General features: G+C 64.4%; 1 protein-coding gene across 1 annotated transcript; it reads right to left on the bottom strand.

Moving 5' to 3' along the window:
* Positions 1-17,104: 17,104 nt before the first annotated feature.
* On the bottom strand, positions 17,105-17,509 carry NHLH1 (nescient helix-loop-helix 1). The gene has a single exon (XM_009809649.2). The coding sequence runs from the start codon at positions 17,507-17,509 to the stop codon at positions 17,105-17,107; it is 405 nt and encodes a 134-aa protein (XP_009807951.2).
* Between the last annotated feature and the right edge of the window lie 382 nt (positions 17,510-17,891).

The raw sequence follows: 17,891 nt of genomic DNA, 5'->3' as shown, positions 1-17,891 counted from the left end.
GGTGTCGGAGCGCCGGGGCTTGTGCCGCTCCACGCCGAGGGGCTTGGGTCTCCCCGGCCCCGGGACGGCGGCCAGGGCCTCCTTCAGAGGCGGCTTCTTCAGGCCCAGGGGCACCTTCAAGAAGTCAACCGTCACCTTGAGGGACTCTATTTTGATCACCTGGTTGGGCTCGTCTCAGGAGAAAACGGCTCGCCCGCCTGCGGAGGCGAAGGGAAGGGTCAGCGGCGGCACGGCAGCATCCCGGCAATCCCTCGGGGGGTCCCAGCTGCTGGTGAGCATCCCCTCGCCCACCACCCACCCCATCCCTGCACCACCACGGCTCCAGCCCCGGCGGCAAATGGGGCCAGGACTTCAGCAGGGAAAGGGAATTTGGGTCACTTTGGGGCCTTTTCTATTTTATCGCATGCCCAAGCTTGGTCCATGATGGTCACCTTCCCCTTTATTAATGGTACTGCACGATTAGCTTCTGTTTCGGGTGATTTACACTTTAATTAATATCACAATCGTTATTTTAACTGCCAAGAGAGTGCCTAGGGTGGGGGCCAGGGAAAAAAAAAAAAAGGAATGAATAATTGGGCACAGGCAACGTTTCAGGCCCATCTCGCAGCGCGGGGCTCTGCCCGGACACGTTTCCCAGCGCGGAGCTGGGATCTCACACCCAGGAGATCGGCGCGGGAGTCCCAGTTTCCCGAGGAGCATCGCTTCGCACCGGCTCCAGCTCCCATCGCAGGGGCAGCCCGAGCTGGGGAGAGCTCGGGGCTGCCGGGGCTGGGCGAAGCGGGGAGCTCCCAGGCTGCCGGGAGCCACCGCGGTGGCTCCGAGGATGGGACCGCTGGCCTGGGCCACCCCGGCAGCATCCGGGGATCGGTCCACCATCACAAGGCTGGCTCGGAGCAGATACCATCACCCCGCGCGCTGAGTCACGGCTGCCACGTCGTTATTAGCCAACCCCAAACTCCCATTACAGCCATTCGTAGGCACAGACGTATATAAATATATACACACACGCACATGATACCCACCTACGCCTACTTATGGTGTCGGATCTCTGCTGGGTTGGGAAAATAACGCCTTGCTTAGATCCCAGCCGGGCAGCGCACGGCACCGGGACCTCGGGCAAAGGCTCGGGGGATGCGGGCAGGAGCTGGGGTCTGCGTCGGTGGTCTCCCGGGGTGCCAGCCCGGGTCACCCCACTGGTTTTGGGGACTCCCAAGCTGGTTATGGCCCCGACACCGGTTCGGTGCTGGCTTGCCTGGGTCTGTGATCCGCCCAGGGAGGGGACCCGGACAGAAACGGGGGTCACTGGGGACATCGCGCTGCCTGACCCATGCCGGAGGATGCCAGAGCCCATCGGAGGGGTCCTGCCAAATCCTCCAGCCCTCACCCTAAGGGTGCTGGGGGGCATTAGGCATCCCCCAGAGCCCCAGACCCCCCTTCCCAGCCAGTGCGGCATGCCGGGGGGGCCGTGCCGGCAGTGTTTGGGGGTGGACCCGTGCCGGGTTACCACGGAAATGCCATTTTGACCAAATAAAACCCAAATGTCTTTTGGCCTCTTTTCCAAGGCCTCAAGGAGGGGGAGATGGGGTCGAGGAGGCAAAAAGGGGGGGGGGGGGGGGATCCTTTTGTCCCAGATGCTGGATGCTCACACATTTATCACTATGGAAACAAAAGCCCCCCCCACGCCGGTTGTCTAGGAGATGGCAACAGGGCCGGGAGCTCGTCCCGGCATCCCCAGCGAGCGATGGGGGAAGGGGCCGGGAGAGAAAGGACCCCCCTGTGCCCCCCCCAACCTCCTGCCAGCCCCCCCTCTTCTGGGCTTTGTTTGCAGGCAGGATCGGGTTTCTGCTGGGAACAATGCCGGGGCCTCGTGGCACGGGGGGACCAGGGACTGGCTTGTCCCCAGTCCCGTCCATTAACACCATTAGGAGGTTGATACTGGGCCAGGGGCCGGAGCTGGGGGGGACTCACCGGCGGGGAGGTGCGGGAAGTCGGGGCGAGGCGGCTGCAGGCGGGTGCTGTCCCCCGTCCCGGCGGTCACCGAGGCACTTGGGGCATCCTGAGCCTCCGGCGGGGACGGCATCCAGCTGGCGGGCGCCGGAGGGGGGCTGCGCATGGGGGGCCGCTCACGGGACGGGTAGCCGGGCCAGAGGTCCGCGGTCGAGCTGGGGGAAGCAAGAGAGAAAGAAATCAGGAGCCAGGCGTCCCTGCCGTACAGGGATGCTTCGCGGCATCCCCTCCCCGGGGACCGGGACCACGCGTGTGCCGTGGCAGCCACCCAGCCACGTGTTTGGGGGAGAGTCGCAGCGCGTCACACCGGGTACCGCCAGCCAAAGTCCTTGTCCTGCAGGTCACCCACCCCGGTTCCCTTTGGGGACATCCACCCCCCGAGAGCTCCTCGCTTGGCCTTGACCCCCTGTGAGCATCCGAGGAGTGATGGGCAGGGCAGGGCGGCGAGGGTGGGCTGGATGTCCCCACAGACACCATGAAACCTGCCCCGGCATCACCTCCACGCTTCATCGGCATCCTGCCCCGTACCCCGGCACCGTGCAGCCGCCTGCCGCTGGATGCGACCCTCCCCGAGGTGTCCAGAGCCGGGCTGAGCACCGCTCCCGCGCCTCCCCGCCCCAGCCAGAACCAGGCACTCCTGGCGAAGCCGATTTATCAGCCGAAATCAAGATGGGGTTTTCCAACACATCTCAGTGATTCACGGCACCAGCCCGTGGATTTAACGCTCCTCAGCCACCAAAATCCCGTGGCTGGCAGCCACGCTTCAAGTCCGTCTCCGAGTCAGGGGTCCCCATGGCTGCACCGATGGTGTGGGGACCCAGGGCCGTCCAGCTCCCAAAGGCAAAGCCGGAGCCGGGAGATGAGGGTTGATCTGTTCAGAGGGAGAACAAGGCACGCACTTCCAAGGGGAGCGAGCAAGGAGCCACGGGAATGGCTGCAGACGGCTGTGGCGAGCCCGGCCCTTCGTTCACACGCTGGCGAGGGGGCAGAGGGTACGGGCAGGGACTTTGGGACCCTTTCCCAGGGCAGAGCAGCGGCGTGGGATGGTTTTCTCCGGCATGATCTATGGATGGGCAATGGGCAATCTCCACATCTGGAACAGGACTCGGCTCCGGCTGACGAGGACCCTCCACTTTGCTCGTACCAAAACTGCCCAACTTTCTCCCCAGCAAAGACTGGCGGGGGGAAATTACCCCAACCCAGCAGTTTTGCAAGGCTAATATGTAAACCAAGCAGCCATCCCGCAGGTCGTTGGAGCCGGGAGCTCCTCGTCCCCCTGTCCACGGCTGCTCCAGTGCCGGCGGAGCAACTTGGCCGCTCTGGCGGGGAAGAAAGGGATTTTTTTTTAAATTTTTTTTTGATGGCTTGCCAGCAGAGTGGGGAAAGCCGGTTCGGCAGCACGAGGCGCTCAGGTGGAGAGGCTGGAAATGGATGCCTCGTCTCCAGGAGGAGAAGTGACTTCGCCTTACCGAGCCCGCGGAGACGCAGAGCAACTGCCGAAGGCTGGGAGCGAGAGCCAGACGCATGCAAACGAGGAGGAAAACTCACATTTTAATAGCGAGGTGATTAACCATCAGAACAAACTCCCCAGGGGAGGAGAGGATTTGCCATCTCTTGACATCTTCAAGCCCAGACTGGATGGCTTCTCGGGATGATGCTGGAGCACATCACAGGGTTCAAAGCAGCGAGAGCTCGGCTGGGGCTTCGGGGCGGTCAGAAAAGCCGCTGCCACCGTCTCTCCTGCCTTTGAATCCGCGAGCCTCAAACACGAACTCTCTTTTGCATTCAAATGCTCAAAAAAATAGATCCAAGTGTTTCTAGATGAGAAAGCTTTCTTATTTCAAACAGCTCCGGGGCAAATCCCAAGAGAGAAATCCTCTCCTCCCATCCCCGGTGAGGCAGCGTGCCCCTGGGACCGGGCAGCACAACCCCACGCCGCGTGGCTCTCTCCCTGCTTTATACAGCACTGCGACCGCGCGAGAGCCGGGCATTTGCTGGAGAAAAGGCCACTTTGAGCAAAGGGCAGAGGGAGAAACCGGCGACCGAACAACTCCTCTCCTGGCCAAGAGGGTTGGGACTGAACCAGCTGCCTTCGCACTGGAGCGGATCGGCGAGCGTCCACCCGCTCCCACGCCAGAGCTCAGCGATTTATGCCACCGGTGCTCTTTTTCCAGCATCTGCATATCTAGATCAATTAAATAAATACCAGCATTAAGTCAGGATGCTCCAACGTGGTTACGAGAGGGGTGTGAAGGCGGCCCTTCGCACACCGGCGAGAGCTGGCTTCCCACTGCCGGGGCCAAGCAGGAGCAGGAGGAAACATCAGCCACATCTGGGCAGGTGTTTTCCTGCTAGACCCGACAAGCATCGCAGCAACTGGGAAACTGAGTCACGGAGCAGGCCAGAAGGATCCCAGGGTCCTGGATTCCTGGTACGTGACTCCACCCCTGTTCATCCTCCCAATAAGCCCGGGAGGGCTGGAAGCATGGCTCTGCCCATGACAGAAATGGGGAAACTGAGGCACGCCACAAGCCGGAGTCCGTAGCCGCATGGCCTCTTTATGGAAAGGGAGGAAACCTAACATGAGCCTCAGCCCTGCCTCACACCGTAATTTTTGGGCTGTCCTGCCTCACCGCACCAACACCGGGGAGCTTGGCCCAGGGACCCCTGAGCAGCGATGCTCACGGTGGGGATGCCGCCGGCATGCCTCCGAAACCGGCCTGGGAACAGGAGGCACCTCCCGGCCCCGGCACACGGGTCTGCCAAGCCGAGCGCCCGGCACATTTGCTTGCTTGGCTACACAAACACGCCTTGCTGCCTCCGCACAATAGGCGCCTTCCCCGGCCGGCCACCACCGCGCTCCCCCGCCGGCCACCGGCCCCCCGAGCCCCGCGCTGCCGGGGAAGCGGGAGGCGGCTGGGGGGTACACGACGGAGCAATGACCGTATTTCACGTACGCACCAAATGCTGGGAGACGGAGGAGGCTGCCGGCATTGGGAGCCGGGTGCCCAGGGGTGACCCACAAAGAGCAGAAGGTGGGTGGAAAACCCCATGGATGCTCCTGCTTGGATGGGGGGGAGACGGGCTCCCCAGGCAGGAGCTGGGGGGGTCAAAGCAGATCCCCCCCCCACGTCTATTCAAGCACAGACTGTGCACCATCTACCGAGGAGCCGGGGAGAGGCCACCAAAGCCATTTGCCGCCCTCCCCTGTTTGCACACCCCCTCCAGAAGCACAAACACCAACAATTTTCCTTCCCTTCTCCCCGGGCCGTATCCAGCCCCGCACCTCCTCTCGGCTGGCGGAGCTGAGGCTTCACAGCGAGCTCACGGCACGTCCCTCAACCCAGAGGCTGCTCCGCTCCCTGCCACGGCCGAGTCCCCGCACCCCGTGTTGGGCCGGGAAAGTGGCCGCCCCGGCCCCGCCGCCGCTCCGGCCCAGCCCCGGGAGATGCCGCCGCTGGAGGAATCCGCAAACTTCCAGCTCTTCGGTCCGTTGGCACGACCGGGCGCTTCAGAGGGACGCGGGAAAGGCCCATGGGAAGCCCGAGTGGCTTAATCCAACTCCCCCATGGGGTCTCATTCTGCTCTCAAATTGCTCAGCGTCAGCTTGGATGCAGAAGGTTTAATATCCCTTCCAAACTGCCAGCTTTAATTACGATCACTCGGGATTGTTACAATATCCACAGGAACGTCCAGTCCCTCGAGCGCTCGGTCCCCACCAAGTTTCCTCCGGCGGGGAAATCCCGCTGCGCGACTACGGGACAAAGCCCAGCCTTTCACCCGGCATTTCGATCCCGCTGCGTGTCCGGGAGCGATGGAGGTCGCAGCCGCATCGGGCGGCGGGGATGCGCTAGCTGCCTTCGCGCAGGTAAAAATGACCGAGATCTAGAACCAGAGGGAGAAAAAATGTACAAAAACCAGGGATTTGCATGAGAACGGGGCTCCATGAGAAGAGAAAGCTATTTGCATTGCAAAACGTGCCGGCACCAAGGGATCCTAACTGCAGCCCTACACCCAGCTGCCCTCCCAGACGCCCACCGGCCGCTTACCAGCTCCATCTCTCCCTTCCCAGCGCTCGGCACCCAGCGGAGGGGCTCGGCACTCAGCGGAGGGGCTCGGCACCCAGTGGAGGGGCTCGGCCCGCACCCCGCGTCCTCACGGCCCCCGGCTGCCTCGGTCCCAGCTCATGGGGAGCGCTCGGGGCTCCCCGGGAAGACGAGCGGCAGCTTCGCCCTCGTTTCTGGTGCCGGGATGGCATGGTGATGCCCAGCACATGACAGGCGAGGTGCTGCAGCTGCCAGATCTCCCTCCCGCTGCCCAAATCACATCTCCCTGTCCCCTCCTGCTCCCGCCGCCGCTCCCAGCCACACCGGTGGCACCTCCGGGTGGGATGCCAGCGCAAAGTGACAAACCTACGGTCACCCCGGGGCACAGGAGGATGCAAACGCCGGAGTCCCAGGCTGCTTCTCCGGTGGATGCGAGCATCCGAGCGGTGCCGCGGGATGCTCGGACAGGGCGAGCCGAGGAGGCGCAGGTGTTCGCACGCGTGGTTCGGGCTTTACTTTGATTTCAGCGCGTACTCCAAGAGCATCGTCGGAAGCTCTGTCCCCAAGGCGCTGCAGCGACACCCAAAAGGCCAGTTCCTACCCCAAAGGGACACCCGCAGCATAAACGACCGCGCTTTTAGATCGATTATAGCTCTGCTCCACCAGCTCCGGGTGCCTAATACTTAACCGTACTAAATCCTGCCAGGCTGGGGCGGGCAGACAGCATTATCTGCGTCTCAGAGCCTGGAAAAGCAGCGTAGAGACGGGATCTGTCTGGGTCCAGACAAGGCGACCGCATTCACCCACCGACCGCAGCGCTCGAGGTGGGGCCGCGCTCAGCCGGAGGCAGCGAACACCTTTGGAGGGCACAAGGGAAAAAAAATCCCTCGCGTGGGGTCTGGCTGTGGCAGCTGATCCCGGCAGCACCGGTGCCACGATGCCCACGGGTCCAAGCACTCGCTGCTCCAGCGCTGGCACTCGCACCGGGGCAGCCAGGGAAGGGCAGCGAAGGCCCGTGGTTTTCTCCGAGGCCCCTTCCCAAGCGTCCTGGCCGGACAATAAAGCCATAAAGCATCTGCCAGCCGCGCCGGCCGTCAAAAACCAGAACCAAAATCTAAAATTAACTAGGACCAAAGACCTGGGGCTGCTTCAGCCCTGCCCAGCGCCGGGGCGATGGGCTCCCTGCCTTCCCCAGGCCCCCTCCGGCCCCATTGTCTGCGAGCTGACGAAAACAAGAAACCACATTTGATCGTTCCAATGGCTGAAGGGAGCCCAGAAGGAGCGCGGGGACAGGCAGCGGGTGCCCCCAGCCCCGTGCCCGTCCTCGGGGCCATGCCTCCAGGATGGGGGCTGCCCATGGGACCCCGCGACCCGCAACCCTAAACCAACCACCCCGCGGTCCAACAGCCAGGCGAGGAGCCATCGCCGGCTCCAGTGAAGTCGTCTGCTAATTAAATCAGCCGGCCTCATCCTGAGCTCCCCCCCCAGCACAAAGACAGCGTAAATACACAGGAGAAGCCCGGCTGCGCGGAGATCGCATCTGACTCAGGCTGCCTCGGAGCCCGGCTCGGTCCCAACACAATCCCGAATTGCTGTGATTAAGCAAGAGCCGTCCCCAGAGGCTCCGTGAAGATAATATTTAATTCTTCTTTTTTTTTTCTTGTTTTTTGTTTTAAACCTCCGCCTCGGTTATTGTACCAAGGCCTGGAGGGGGGGAACAGCCTCTACGCCCTCTCCCAAGGAAATAAAGCCTCTCACCCCAGACAGAGCAGCAGGGCCGATGTCTGAGCTCGCGCCCGGCGTAGAGCGGAGGGAACTCCCTGTTGGCTCAGGGCGCTGCGCCAGGACGGGACCAAGATAAACCGGATCAGAATCCGGCCGGGTCTCTCCCAGAAGCAGGTGAGCGTGCCGGCAGGGACGGGCGCAGCGGGCAGACCCTGCCTCGCGGGTCCCGCAGAGCCGGCAGGAGCATCGGCCCTTTTCGCCTCCCCGTCCGCAGAGCAGCCGGCCAGCCCCGGCGCGGGGCAGGTAGCGGGGTGGGCACCCCGTGGGTGCCCACCCTTGTCCCCCGGCCGCTGCTGCGGTCACTCCGTTGCTCGCAGGGGTTGCAGGCAAGGAGGAAGCCCTGCGCTTACACCCATGCTGGGCACAAAGGGCTCGGAGGCCAAGGGCTGGTTGACTGCAGCTTGGCCAGTAAACTCCAGTATAAGCATGCCCGCTGCGGACTGGGAAAGCCACGGGCACTGGTGCCGGGCTGCATGCAACCGGGGGGGACCCGGCCCCGCTGCATCGCCCACCGGGGGGGACCCGGCCCCGCTGCATCCCCCACCGGGGGGGACCCCCAGGGCCAGCGGAGCCCTGCGAAAAGGGAGCAACCAGCACCCTGGGTGCACCCTCAGCACCCCCCAACCCAGGGTCCCCCCCCCACCCACCCCACCCCGGCCCCCGCTTTAGGGCTGGGGGGGGGGGGGGGCAGAAGCCCTGGCAGCCCCGCATCTCCCCCCGCCACGCAGCGAGGCCCCCCCGGGAGCGGGGCTCGCCGAGCAGCCGCTCCCCGCCTGGCCGCCGGCCCAGGAAAGTCCCCGGCTTCCCAGGCCCTTCCGCGGGGTCGCGCCCAGCCCGGCCCCGGCCCCGGCCCCGCTCCTCCCCGCGCTGCAGCGGGGGCCGCTCCGCACCCCCCTCCCCGCTCCCCCCCCCCCCGCCCCGGTTCCCCCCCGCACTCACCATCGCCACCGCACCTTTGTGCGCGTCCCCCCCCCCCCCCGCACCGAAATCCTGGGGCTGCTGCTGCTGCGGCGGCGGCGGCGGAGGAGGAGGAGGAGGAGGAAGAGGAGGAGGAGGCGGAGGAAACCCCGAATCCCAGCGGAGCGGCCCCCCCCACCCCAGCCCCGCCGCTCCGCCGTGCGCCCGGCCCCGGCCCCGCCGCTCCCCCCCCCGCGCCGCCGCTGTTCCCGGCCGCTCCCCCCGCGCCCGCCCATTGTCTCCGCTCCGCGCTGCCGGCGCCCCTCCGGGGCCATTGTCTGGGGGGGGGGGGGGGGCGACCCCCGGCAGCCTTTCCCCCGTACCTGCGGGTGGGGAGGGGGGGCCGGCCCCGGGGGGGGCACACCGGGGGGGTCCGGCCCCGGGAGGGGGGGGGGGGCCGCCCGCTCCCCCGGTCCTGCAGCCGGGGCTTTTGGGATGAGGATGGCGGGGGGGTGCCCCGGGGGGGGGTCGCCCCGGGGGGGGGTCCCCGCTGCTGCGGGGGGGCGGCACGGTGGAGCGCAGGGTTAAGCCCCGCTGGAGTCTCCCCCGGCTTCGGTGGGGTCACGCGAGGCCCTGGTGCCCGCGGGGGGGTCACCGTGCCCCCGGTGCCCGGGGGGGGGGGTCACCGTGCCCCCACGTGCCCCCCCCGCACCCGTTCAGGGGCGCCCCCGAGGGGGTAACAGCCCACCCGGGTCGTGCCCCTGCTCGCACCCTGGTGCCACGCCGGGCTGTTTTGGGGTGGGGGCGAGGACGAGCCCCTGGATGCCCCCACCCATGGGAGTCCCCAGGGCTGGCTCTGTCCCGTGGAGAGTCCACCCATGACCCTCCTGGTAAAGGTGTCCCGGCCTGTCCCGGGAACAGGTCACGGCCCGTGGGAGCCCCCCCCCTCCGCTCCAGCTACACTGGGCTGGGTGGGAGCGCCTGGAAGACCCCCACCCCGGCTCCCCCCACCCCGGCTCCCCCGGGACAAGGGACACACAGGCAGGGGACAGGGGACAGGGGACAGCAGCTCAGCGCGCACCCACAGACCACCCGTTTGCGGAGAGGGACCTGGAAAGGACGGAGCTGTGCCCCACGCAAGTCCCAGCACCGGGTGGGGGGGGTCCCTTAGGGGAGGGGGGGGCTCAGGGCCCAGTGCTTTGGAGCAGCACCACCCCCTCACCCAGCGGGGCCCGTGGGAAGGAGCCCACGCTCTCACAGGCCACCCGCACCCCGGCCGCGGGGGTGCCGTGGGGGACACTGCCGGGGAGGGGGGGGGCGCACCCCCAGCCGCTCCAGAGGGAGGGGCCCCCCTCACCCCCCAGGGGCCAGGGACCCCCCCGCAGAGCGCCCTGCAAAGCCAGTCCCTCCCTTGGGCGAGGCCAGGAGGCGTGGGACACCCCCACGCGTGGGGGACCCCGCGGCGGGGGCGCGTCGCCTGCCCGGAACAGCCGGGCTGGGCCGGCGGGCGCTTTATATCAATGAGCGAGGCTGGGAACGGGCCGGGCCCGCCCCCCCGCGCTGCCCAATGGCGTGAGGCGCTCTCCTCCCGGCGCACGCCATTGGCTGGATTTAAATGCCTTGTTTTCCTTTAATGGGGAGGAGGGTTTGGGGTGGGAGGGAGCGATGGGGCAGGGGCAGGGGCAGGGGCAGGGGCAGGGGCAGGGGCAGGGGCAGGGGCAGGGGCAGGGGCAGGGGCAGGGGCAGGGGCAGGGGCAGGGGCAGGGGCAGGGGCAGGGGCAGGTTAAGGCTTAGGCTTAGGCTTATCCCATCCCATCCCATCCCATCCCTGGCTGGGCTGGAGGGGTCCTGCTCTGTCTGAGCCCTGGCACAGCTCAGCCCATGTTTTTTGGGTCCCTCTGGGTCACCTCCCTGCCAGTGTGTGCCCCATAAGCCGAGGCACCAGGCAGGTGGTGGCTGGTACCGTCCTCTCCGCAGTATGGCCCAGGCTGAGCTCGGTGAGAGCCGCTGGGTCAGCGAGAAGGGAGGGAAAGGGCAGCCAGAGCTGTGAGCTGGAGGACAGAGCTTGGGGCACCTCGGGAAGGACCCCCCCAAGTCTGGCCGGGCCGGCTCATCCCTCCTTTTTGTTTATAGACAGTCTTGGCCCTCATGGAGGAGCCTGTCTAGGAGCCATCGTTGTGGCTCCTGCCGTGGGGTGCCCCACGCGGCTCAGCCAGTGACGCTTACCCCACTGTGTATTTTCCTACCTCTCAGTGGGCTCCGCTGCCGTTGTCACCTTGTCACCGGGAAGGCCAGCTCCAGCCTGTTCCCTGGGGCGGCTTGAGCAGCCTCGGGGCTGCTCCAGATCCCTCTCTGCCTCCACCTACGAAATGGCAGGGAGACACTGCGCTTCGTCCTGCACCGGCTGTGGAGACTTGAGGGAGGTGGATCCCAGCCTGTGCTGGGCTCCTGGCACAGAGCTGGGGGGGTCCTTGCGCCCCCCTTTTCACAGGGCTCAATGGGCTGTGTGAGTCACCGGAGCACCCTTGAGGTGTAACCTTGGGGTGCAGGAGCTGTGGCTAAGTTTGGGTCCTTGTGACCCCACAGGGCTTGGGGATCGCTGCTGGGGGTGGGCCCCCTCTGCTCTCCCTTCCCCCTGCAGCCAGCTGCCCCAGGCTCTCCTCTTGCTCCCGCTCCGGCTCCGGGAGTGATTAATGGGCCCTGGGAGCTCGTTCCTGGCCAGCTGGGGTTGCTGGAGCCTCCCTGCCATCTGGGAAGGGCAGCATTGTTCCACCTTGTGATTTACAGGGACGGTCCCCTCCCTCCGTGCCCTGCTCTCAGGACAGAAGAGCCTGCCCGGCTCTGCAAGGTGCCCAGCCCTGTCCCATGTCGAGCACCTGGGATCGGCAGCGCATGGGGTGCTGAGCGCTTCCCATCCATCTCCTGGGGCTGAAGGAGTCCCCAGACCCAGCTCTCTCTTGCCTTGTTCTTGGAAATAACCTTCTGCAGAGCAGGGAAGGCGCAGGGCCCTTGCAAAGTCCTCGTACACCTCCCTGAGCAGAGCGGGGGGCAGTTGTGTCCCCTCGCACCCGCCAGACCCCTCTCCTTGCCCAGAGCTGTCCCACCACCCTATGCCTACAACCAGACCCCAGACAGGTCCAATGCCCACCAGTCCTGAGGCATGACGGATGGGTTTCCTGCTCCGCAGGGAGAGGGGCAGAGGCTCCGGGCGGATAACTCCGGACATTAGGAGCCCTAGAAAGCAGGGTGCGGGGTGGCTAGCCCCTCCCTGCCCCGGGTAGGATTGGCAGCATCTAACCCATCCCCGCAGGGGTTTGTTTGCCCCATCTGCAAGCCCTGGGGCGGCAGGCTGCCGGCCAGCACACCGGACCCTCCTCGGCCCACTCTCTCCCAGTGCCACGCGCTGGGGACCCTGCCTGGGAGGGACACGGGGGTCCCAAACTGTCCCCGCTGCACACCCTTGCGCCGGCTTTTGCCGCGCTGCCGACTCTGGTTTCCGTCCAGACGGACTCTTCACCTCCGCTACGCGATGGCCGGTGCAAGGCATCCGATGGCTCATCAGCTACTGCTCTGTGTCTCGAAGGAAGGGATCAGATACGCGTTTTATCTGGTCAGACCGTCGGTCCTTTTGGGCTGGGGCCTGTCCCTCCCAGCCGCCCCACTCCGATCGGCATCGCGGCCTTGGGGGACCCTTGTGCTCTAAACCAAGGCTGAAACCAGCGTTTAAAACGCTGGGTCACGGAGGATGCTTTTGGGAAGGTCCCGCGTGCGCGCACGGATGCTGTTTGCCTTTGTCCCTTGCACCGGTCCCGGTCCCAGCCCTGCCTGAGAGCTGCAGCGGTGGGTCCCTTCGCAGGGAACGGGGATGCTCCAGGGCCTGGCTGGCAGGGATGGGGGTCCCCAGCCCTGGCGGGGGGTGACGGGGGTCTGGTGTGAGCGCACAGGGCCCCGTCCCGGGGTCCCAGCAGATGGCACTGCCGCCTCGCGCAGCAGAGCTGGGGACACAGCTGCTGCCCACGGTGACATCCTGGGGGACCAGGGCACAGGCAAGCAGGCTGGCCTTGGGGCAGCAGGCTGAAAGAAGGGGTGTCCTTCCCCCTTCCCAACCCGGGGCATCACGTCCTGCCTCGGCTACTCCTTTTTGGGGGAGGAAGGGACGTGGAAGGGGGCCAGCAGCCATCGCCTCCTCGTTGTCCCCAGGGCAGGGACGCAGAAACGCCGCTGGGCAGAAGCAGCTGAGCAGTTTCGTGCGTGTCTGTTTATCTGCACCTTCAGGACTGTTCGCCATGGGTATTTCCCAAACGAAAAGCCATTGCGAAAGAGTCCTCACGCGCAAACCTACCTGCGCGCCGGGACCAGCGTCCTCCGGAGGCTGGGGAAGGGATGGAGAGGGGAAGAAGAGAGAAGGAAATAGCTGTGGGAACAGAGAGAGTTGGGAAGTGTTTAGGAAAACGCTCAGGGAGGTAGAGGAGAAGCCGAGCTGCCTGTTCCCCTGCCTGCCCGCAAGCACAAAGAGCAGGCAAGGGACCCAATCTGTCGGAGATGACAGCAAGGCCAGAACCAGCATCTAAATTAGCATGAAGTGTTTCCATTGTGCGAGGCACAATGAGGACCATATGTCAGGGCCGGGGCTGGCAGCCGGGAACAACGGGCCCCGCAGAGGTTTGGGAGCCGCCGCCGCGGAGCTCGCGCTGCCCTAACCCGATTACCACCTCCTGGAGAGCGCGCGGTCGAGGGTGGGATGGAGACGGCCGCCCCGCACGAACCGCCCTTGCGTGGAGGCTGGCGCCGGAGGGGTTGGGAGCAGAGCTGGGTCTGGATGCCGGCGGCAGGGACACGGTGCATCCCAAGGGGAGAAATCCCGGAGCTGGGACAAAAAGGGGCCTTGGGAGCGCCGAGGTCCCTTCCCGTGCCCTGCCAGCCGCTATTGCCCCTGCAGCCCGGTGCAGTCTCCCCACTCGCTTCCCCTGCTCCCTCCCCCATGTTTATTATTTCCCCTTTGACGCATCTCCGCTGAGCCGAGCTGCAGCCGAGGCCAATTGATTATATGAAGAAATTTGGAGCAAGTCGGTGAACAGCTGCAACCTGCCCCCAGGGACGCGCGGGATCGGCGCAGACAAAGGAGACGAGCCGCAAACTTGCTTCCCTGCGGAGCTCGGGGTGGGCTGAGGAGCGGGGAGAGGGCTGGGGGCGCGTGGGGAAGGGGAGCGCGGGGGCTCTGCTAGGCAGAGGTGCACGGTCAAGCGATGGGTGACTTTGGAGCCGGGGCCGCACTGATTTCCCAGGGGTAGGCAGGAGAGAGAAGGTGGTTTATTGGGTGTGTTTGGAGATGCTGATGTCTGGACCAGGTGTCCTCATCCCTCTGCTGTCACCAAAGGGACTGGGCCATTTGGGGTCTGCTTGTCCCAGCAAACCCAAGCTGGGGTCAAGTGGTGACTTGCAGACCTGGGGAAAGCCAAAGACACGGCGTGCAGCCTGGCTCCGAGCAAGCCCGAGCCCGGCCGGCGCTGGTCGGACTCTTTGAGTGCCAAGAGGACACGTCCTGGGCCCTCGGCTGGAGTGGTGGGTGATGGCCTCCCTCCCGCCACCTCCTTTCACAGGCACGGCCGCGGCGGGGAATCTGCCACCACCACCGAACAGCGCAAGGAAGAGATGGTTAAAAACAGGATTGAAAAAAAAAAAAGAAAGAAAAAGGGAAGCCGGGCACTCCAAGTTCAAGATCTCTCTTTCGCTGGCAGTTTAATTCATTTCCCCCTCCCCAACTTCCTTGTGAACTCATAAATAATAAATCCTTGCACAGTCTGAACAGCCAAGACAAACACACACTGGGGCACACCGCGTACGAGGGTGGGTTGGTTGGTTTTCCGCCGTGGTCATGATTTTTTTTTTTGTTTGTTTGTTTTCTAGTTTTCCTTTCCCAAAAGTGCACAACACAGCAAATAAATAATAACATTTATCAATAAATTAATTCAATAAATATCCTTGTGGCACAGAGACGTGGCTGGTGAGTGGAGGGGAAGGGTGGGCTGCCCTGCTCTGTTTTGCTCTGCCGCTGCCCCGCTGAGCGGTGCGGTGACGGGGGAGCCGGCTGCGGGGTCCGCTGCTCCGGCCCTCGGGGATCCCACATTCCCTGGTGAGTCCTTGCGAGACAGAGGTAGCGATCGTTCTCCCTGCTTTTACGGGGAGGGGGAAAATGAGGTACAGAGCGAGGCGTCGCTGGGAGCTGGTGGCAGAGACAGGGGTGGGATGGAGCCGGGAGGTCTGTGAGGTCCCGGGAAGCCCAGCTGGGGCTCGCAGGGCTCGGACACCCGGCACGGGCAGCGGCCAACACCTCGGGATGGGCAAAAAGCAGAGGGTGGGACCCCGGAGGGCAGAGCGGGGCCAGTGCTGCTGGGAGCCCCCGCTCCGGCTCTGGGGGTTTGCTGGTGTTCGCAGGACGTGGCACTGACCCTCTCGCTACGAACATTTCATCTCTGGCACGCCAAAGTCCATCTCTCACAGCACCTACCCTGCGGGCCGGACCACCGCCTGTCCCGTGGCGAGGATCAGCGAGGAGCAGCCCCGACCCGTTCCCCGCGGGCCAGGCTGTGGCTCTGCTCCCAGCCCGGAGCGTCGGCTCTAAGCACAGCCAGTGGTTTCTGCGTGGTCCTGGTCCCCCGCCTGGGCTCTGCTTGTGCTCGTGCCACTGCCAGTGCAAAATTAACTCTTAAAACAAACAGCCATAAAACAAGGCAAAACATTCACTCTTGCAATGAGCTTTCCCCAGCCTCAGCCTGCCCTTGCTGGAGAAGGGGCTGCTCGGCTCTGCTTTCCTTTCCCGCTCCCCTCCCTCTCCCAAAGTGCTGATCCGTGTTAGGGGATGCCGGGGAGAGCCCCGGCTGCTGGAAGTTGAGCAAAGGGGCCGTGCCTGCTTCCTCCCCTCTCCAACCCCGCTGCCCTGCAAGCCACAGGTAAAGTGCAGTTTACCCCAGCAGTGCGTGTGCTGTGAAGGGTCACGCTGCACCAGTGCCGTACTGGTATAAACTGGGGGTTGCCCGTGGCACCCCAGGGTGAAGCCTCTTTGCACGTGAGCCCCGGCAGCACCAGCTGCGCTGCAGAGGAGGGACGCGGCGCTGGGGGAGCTGAGCATCGGTGTCCCCCCCGTCCTGGGGCATGGGCCACGCTTGTGACCCCACTCAGGCCTTTTTCACCGGGGACACCGAAGGGGAGACAGAGGAAGAGTGGGGAGGGATGAAGTGCTGCATGGGGAGGTCGGGTGCCCCGGGGTGGTCATGTCTGTCGGTGCAAGGGGCCGCGCCAGGGGGGCTTCACACTCGTTGTGCACTAGTGCAAAGGAGGGTGGGGAAGCAAAGCCTGGGATGCACGGGTCTGGGGAGCAGAGCGCCGAGCTTCGGGGAGACCAGATGTGCAACGGCGGGGCTTGGAGAGGAGACCCCAGGTGCTGCTCCAGCCTGGCACGGGAGCGGGGCCAGCGCGGCTCTGGGCGCCTTGCGGGCAGCACAGCGAGCGAGCACGCCTCTCTGCTTCGTCTGGAGGGGAACCTGCCGCTGTAGTCCGTGGAAAGCGTGGCTGGGTCCTGCCGGGTCTGCACCACGCTTTGTGCTTCCTTTTGGGGTGTGGAAAGTCAGGGCAAACACAGAGGAGCTGCTCTGTGCCCAAGGCTGCTCCTGGGCTGTGCTCCCTCTGCGGAGAGGAGCGTCCTGACGTGGGGCTTTAAGTGCCCAGCACGATGCCAGGGGCAGAACAGCAGCAAACAGACAAATTGCCCAGACTGGCCGTGCTGGTGGGGTGGCCGGTGGCGCAGACAGACAGACAGACAAGACCCTGGGGCTGCTCGGTGCTGCAGTGTTTCACAGGTCCATTTTTTTGTGGCTCGTATAAAAGAGGTGACGCACAGCCAGACTTGGGCTCAGTGGCTCCCGCTGTGGGTCAGGGAGCGGATGTGGTGGACAGGCTGAGGGATGTGGGCTCAGGAACCTGTAGGCAGTATCAGTGGGATGCGCAGCAGAAGGACGGACAGAAGTTGGGAGCATACACAGTCAGCACAGGCTTCAGGCAGCAGATCCAGCAGGACAGACAGATGGCTGATGGACCAGCCATCCAGCCTGACTCAGGCAGGATGGAAAGACAGACGGATGTGGGCTTGGTGGTGGGGAAATACAGACCATAGTTCGGATAGGGGGTAGAGCAGACAGCTGGGGACTTGGTCCATTTGAACAGACGGATGAACACAGGCACAGCATTTTGGATGCCCAACATGTGGTTCAGGTCATAGATGGACAGACGGACTTGAGCTCTTGGCTCAGATGCCCAGCACGTGTTCAGGTAGGAGATGTGGCAGACAGACAGACGGACGCCGGCTGGGTGGCTCAGACATCCAGCACGTGGTTCAGGTAGGAGATGTAGCAGATGGCCAGGCGGAGGATCTCAATCTTGGAGAGCTTCTTGTCTGGCGGCAGGGTGGGCAGCAGCTTCCGCAGCTCGGCAAAGGCCATGTTGAAGGCTTCGACGCGGATGCGCTCCCGCGTGGCGTGGGCTGTCCGGTATTTGGCCGTGGCACGCCGCCGGCGTCGACGCTCCTCCCGACTCAGGTGCTGCAGGTCTTTCTTCACAGCCTCGCCAGGCTCGGCTATCCGGGACTGAGCGCACAAGCCAACGCCACCAGCATCCTCCGCGCTGCCCGTGCGGCCGCCGCCGCAGTCACTGAAGACGGACTCGGACTCAGAGTGTGTTGGGGGTAGGTCGATCTCTGTCTGGTCCGAATTGAGCATCATCTTTGCGGAAGAGGGGTGGACAGACAGATGGATGCTTCAGAGATGTGGTACGTCAGGAGGACAGACTGACCCGGGCACAATGTTGAAGCAAAACTGCTCTGCTATAAAGAGAAGGTCTCCGGATCACAGCAAGCCCCTGGTTATTCTCCTCCTCTTCCTCCTCATCACACACAGTCTCCGCAAGGGAATTTCAAAATTTTCCCTTTTCCCCGGAGAACTCGTTGGGCGGGTGACAGCTTTCACAATAAATAATGTAAGAAAGATGGCAGGATGCATATAAATAAAATAAATAAATAAATATCCTCTGCGCGTGCACAGAGACCGCGGGCTCTTCCGTGCAGCCGTGGCAGGACCCAGTTTCGGAGCTGTCAGGTGTCAGAGC

Source organism: Gavia stellata, chromosome 33 (genome assembly GCF_030936135.1).
Source record: "Gavia stellata isolate bGavSte3 chromosome 33, bGavSte3.hap2, whole genome shotgun sequence".
Taxonomy (NCBI): Eukaryota; Metazoa; Chordata; class Aves; order Gaviiformes; family Gaviidae; genus Gavia; species Gavia stellata.
Note: the sequence above shows the minus strand (reverse complement) of the source record. Positions and strands in the feature narration are given on the sequence as shown.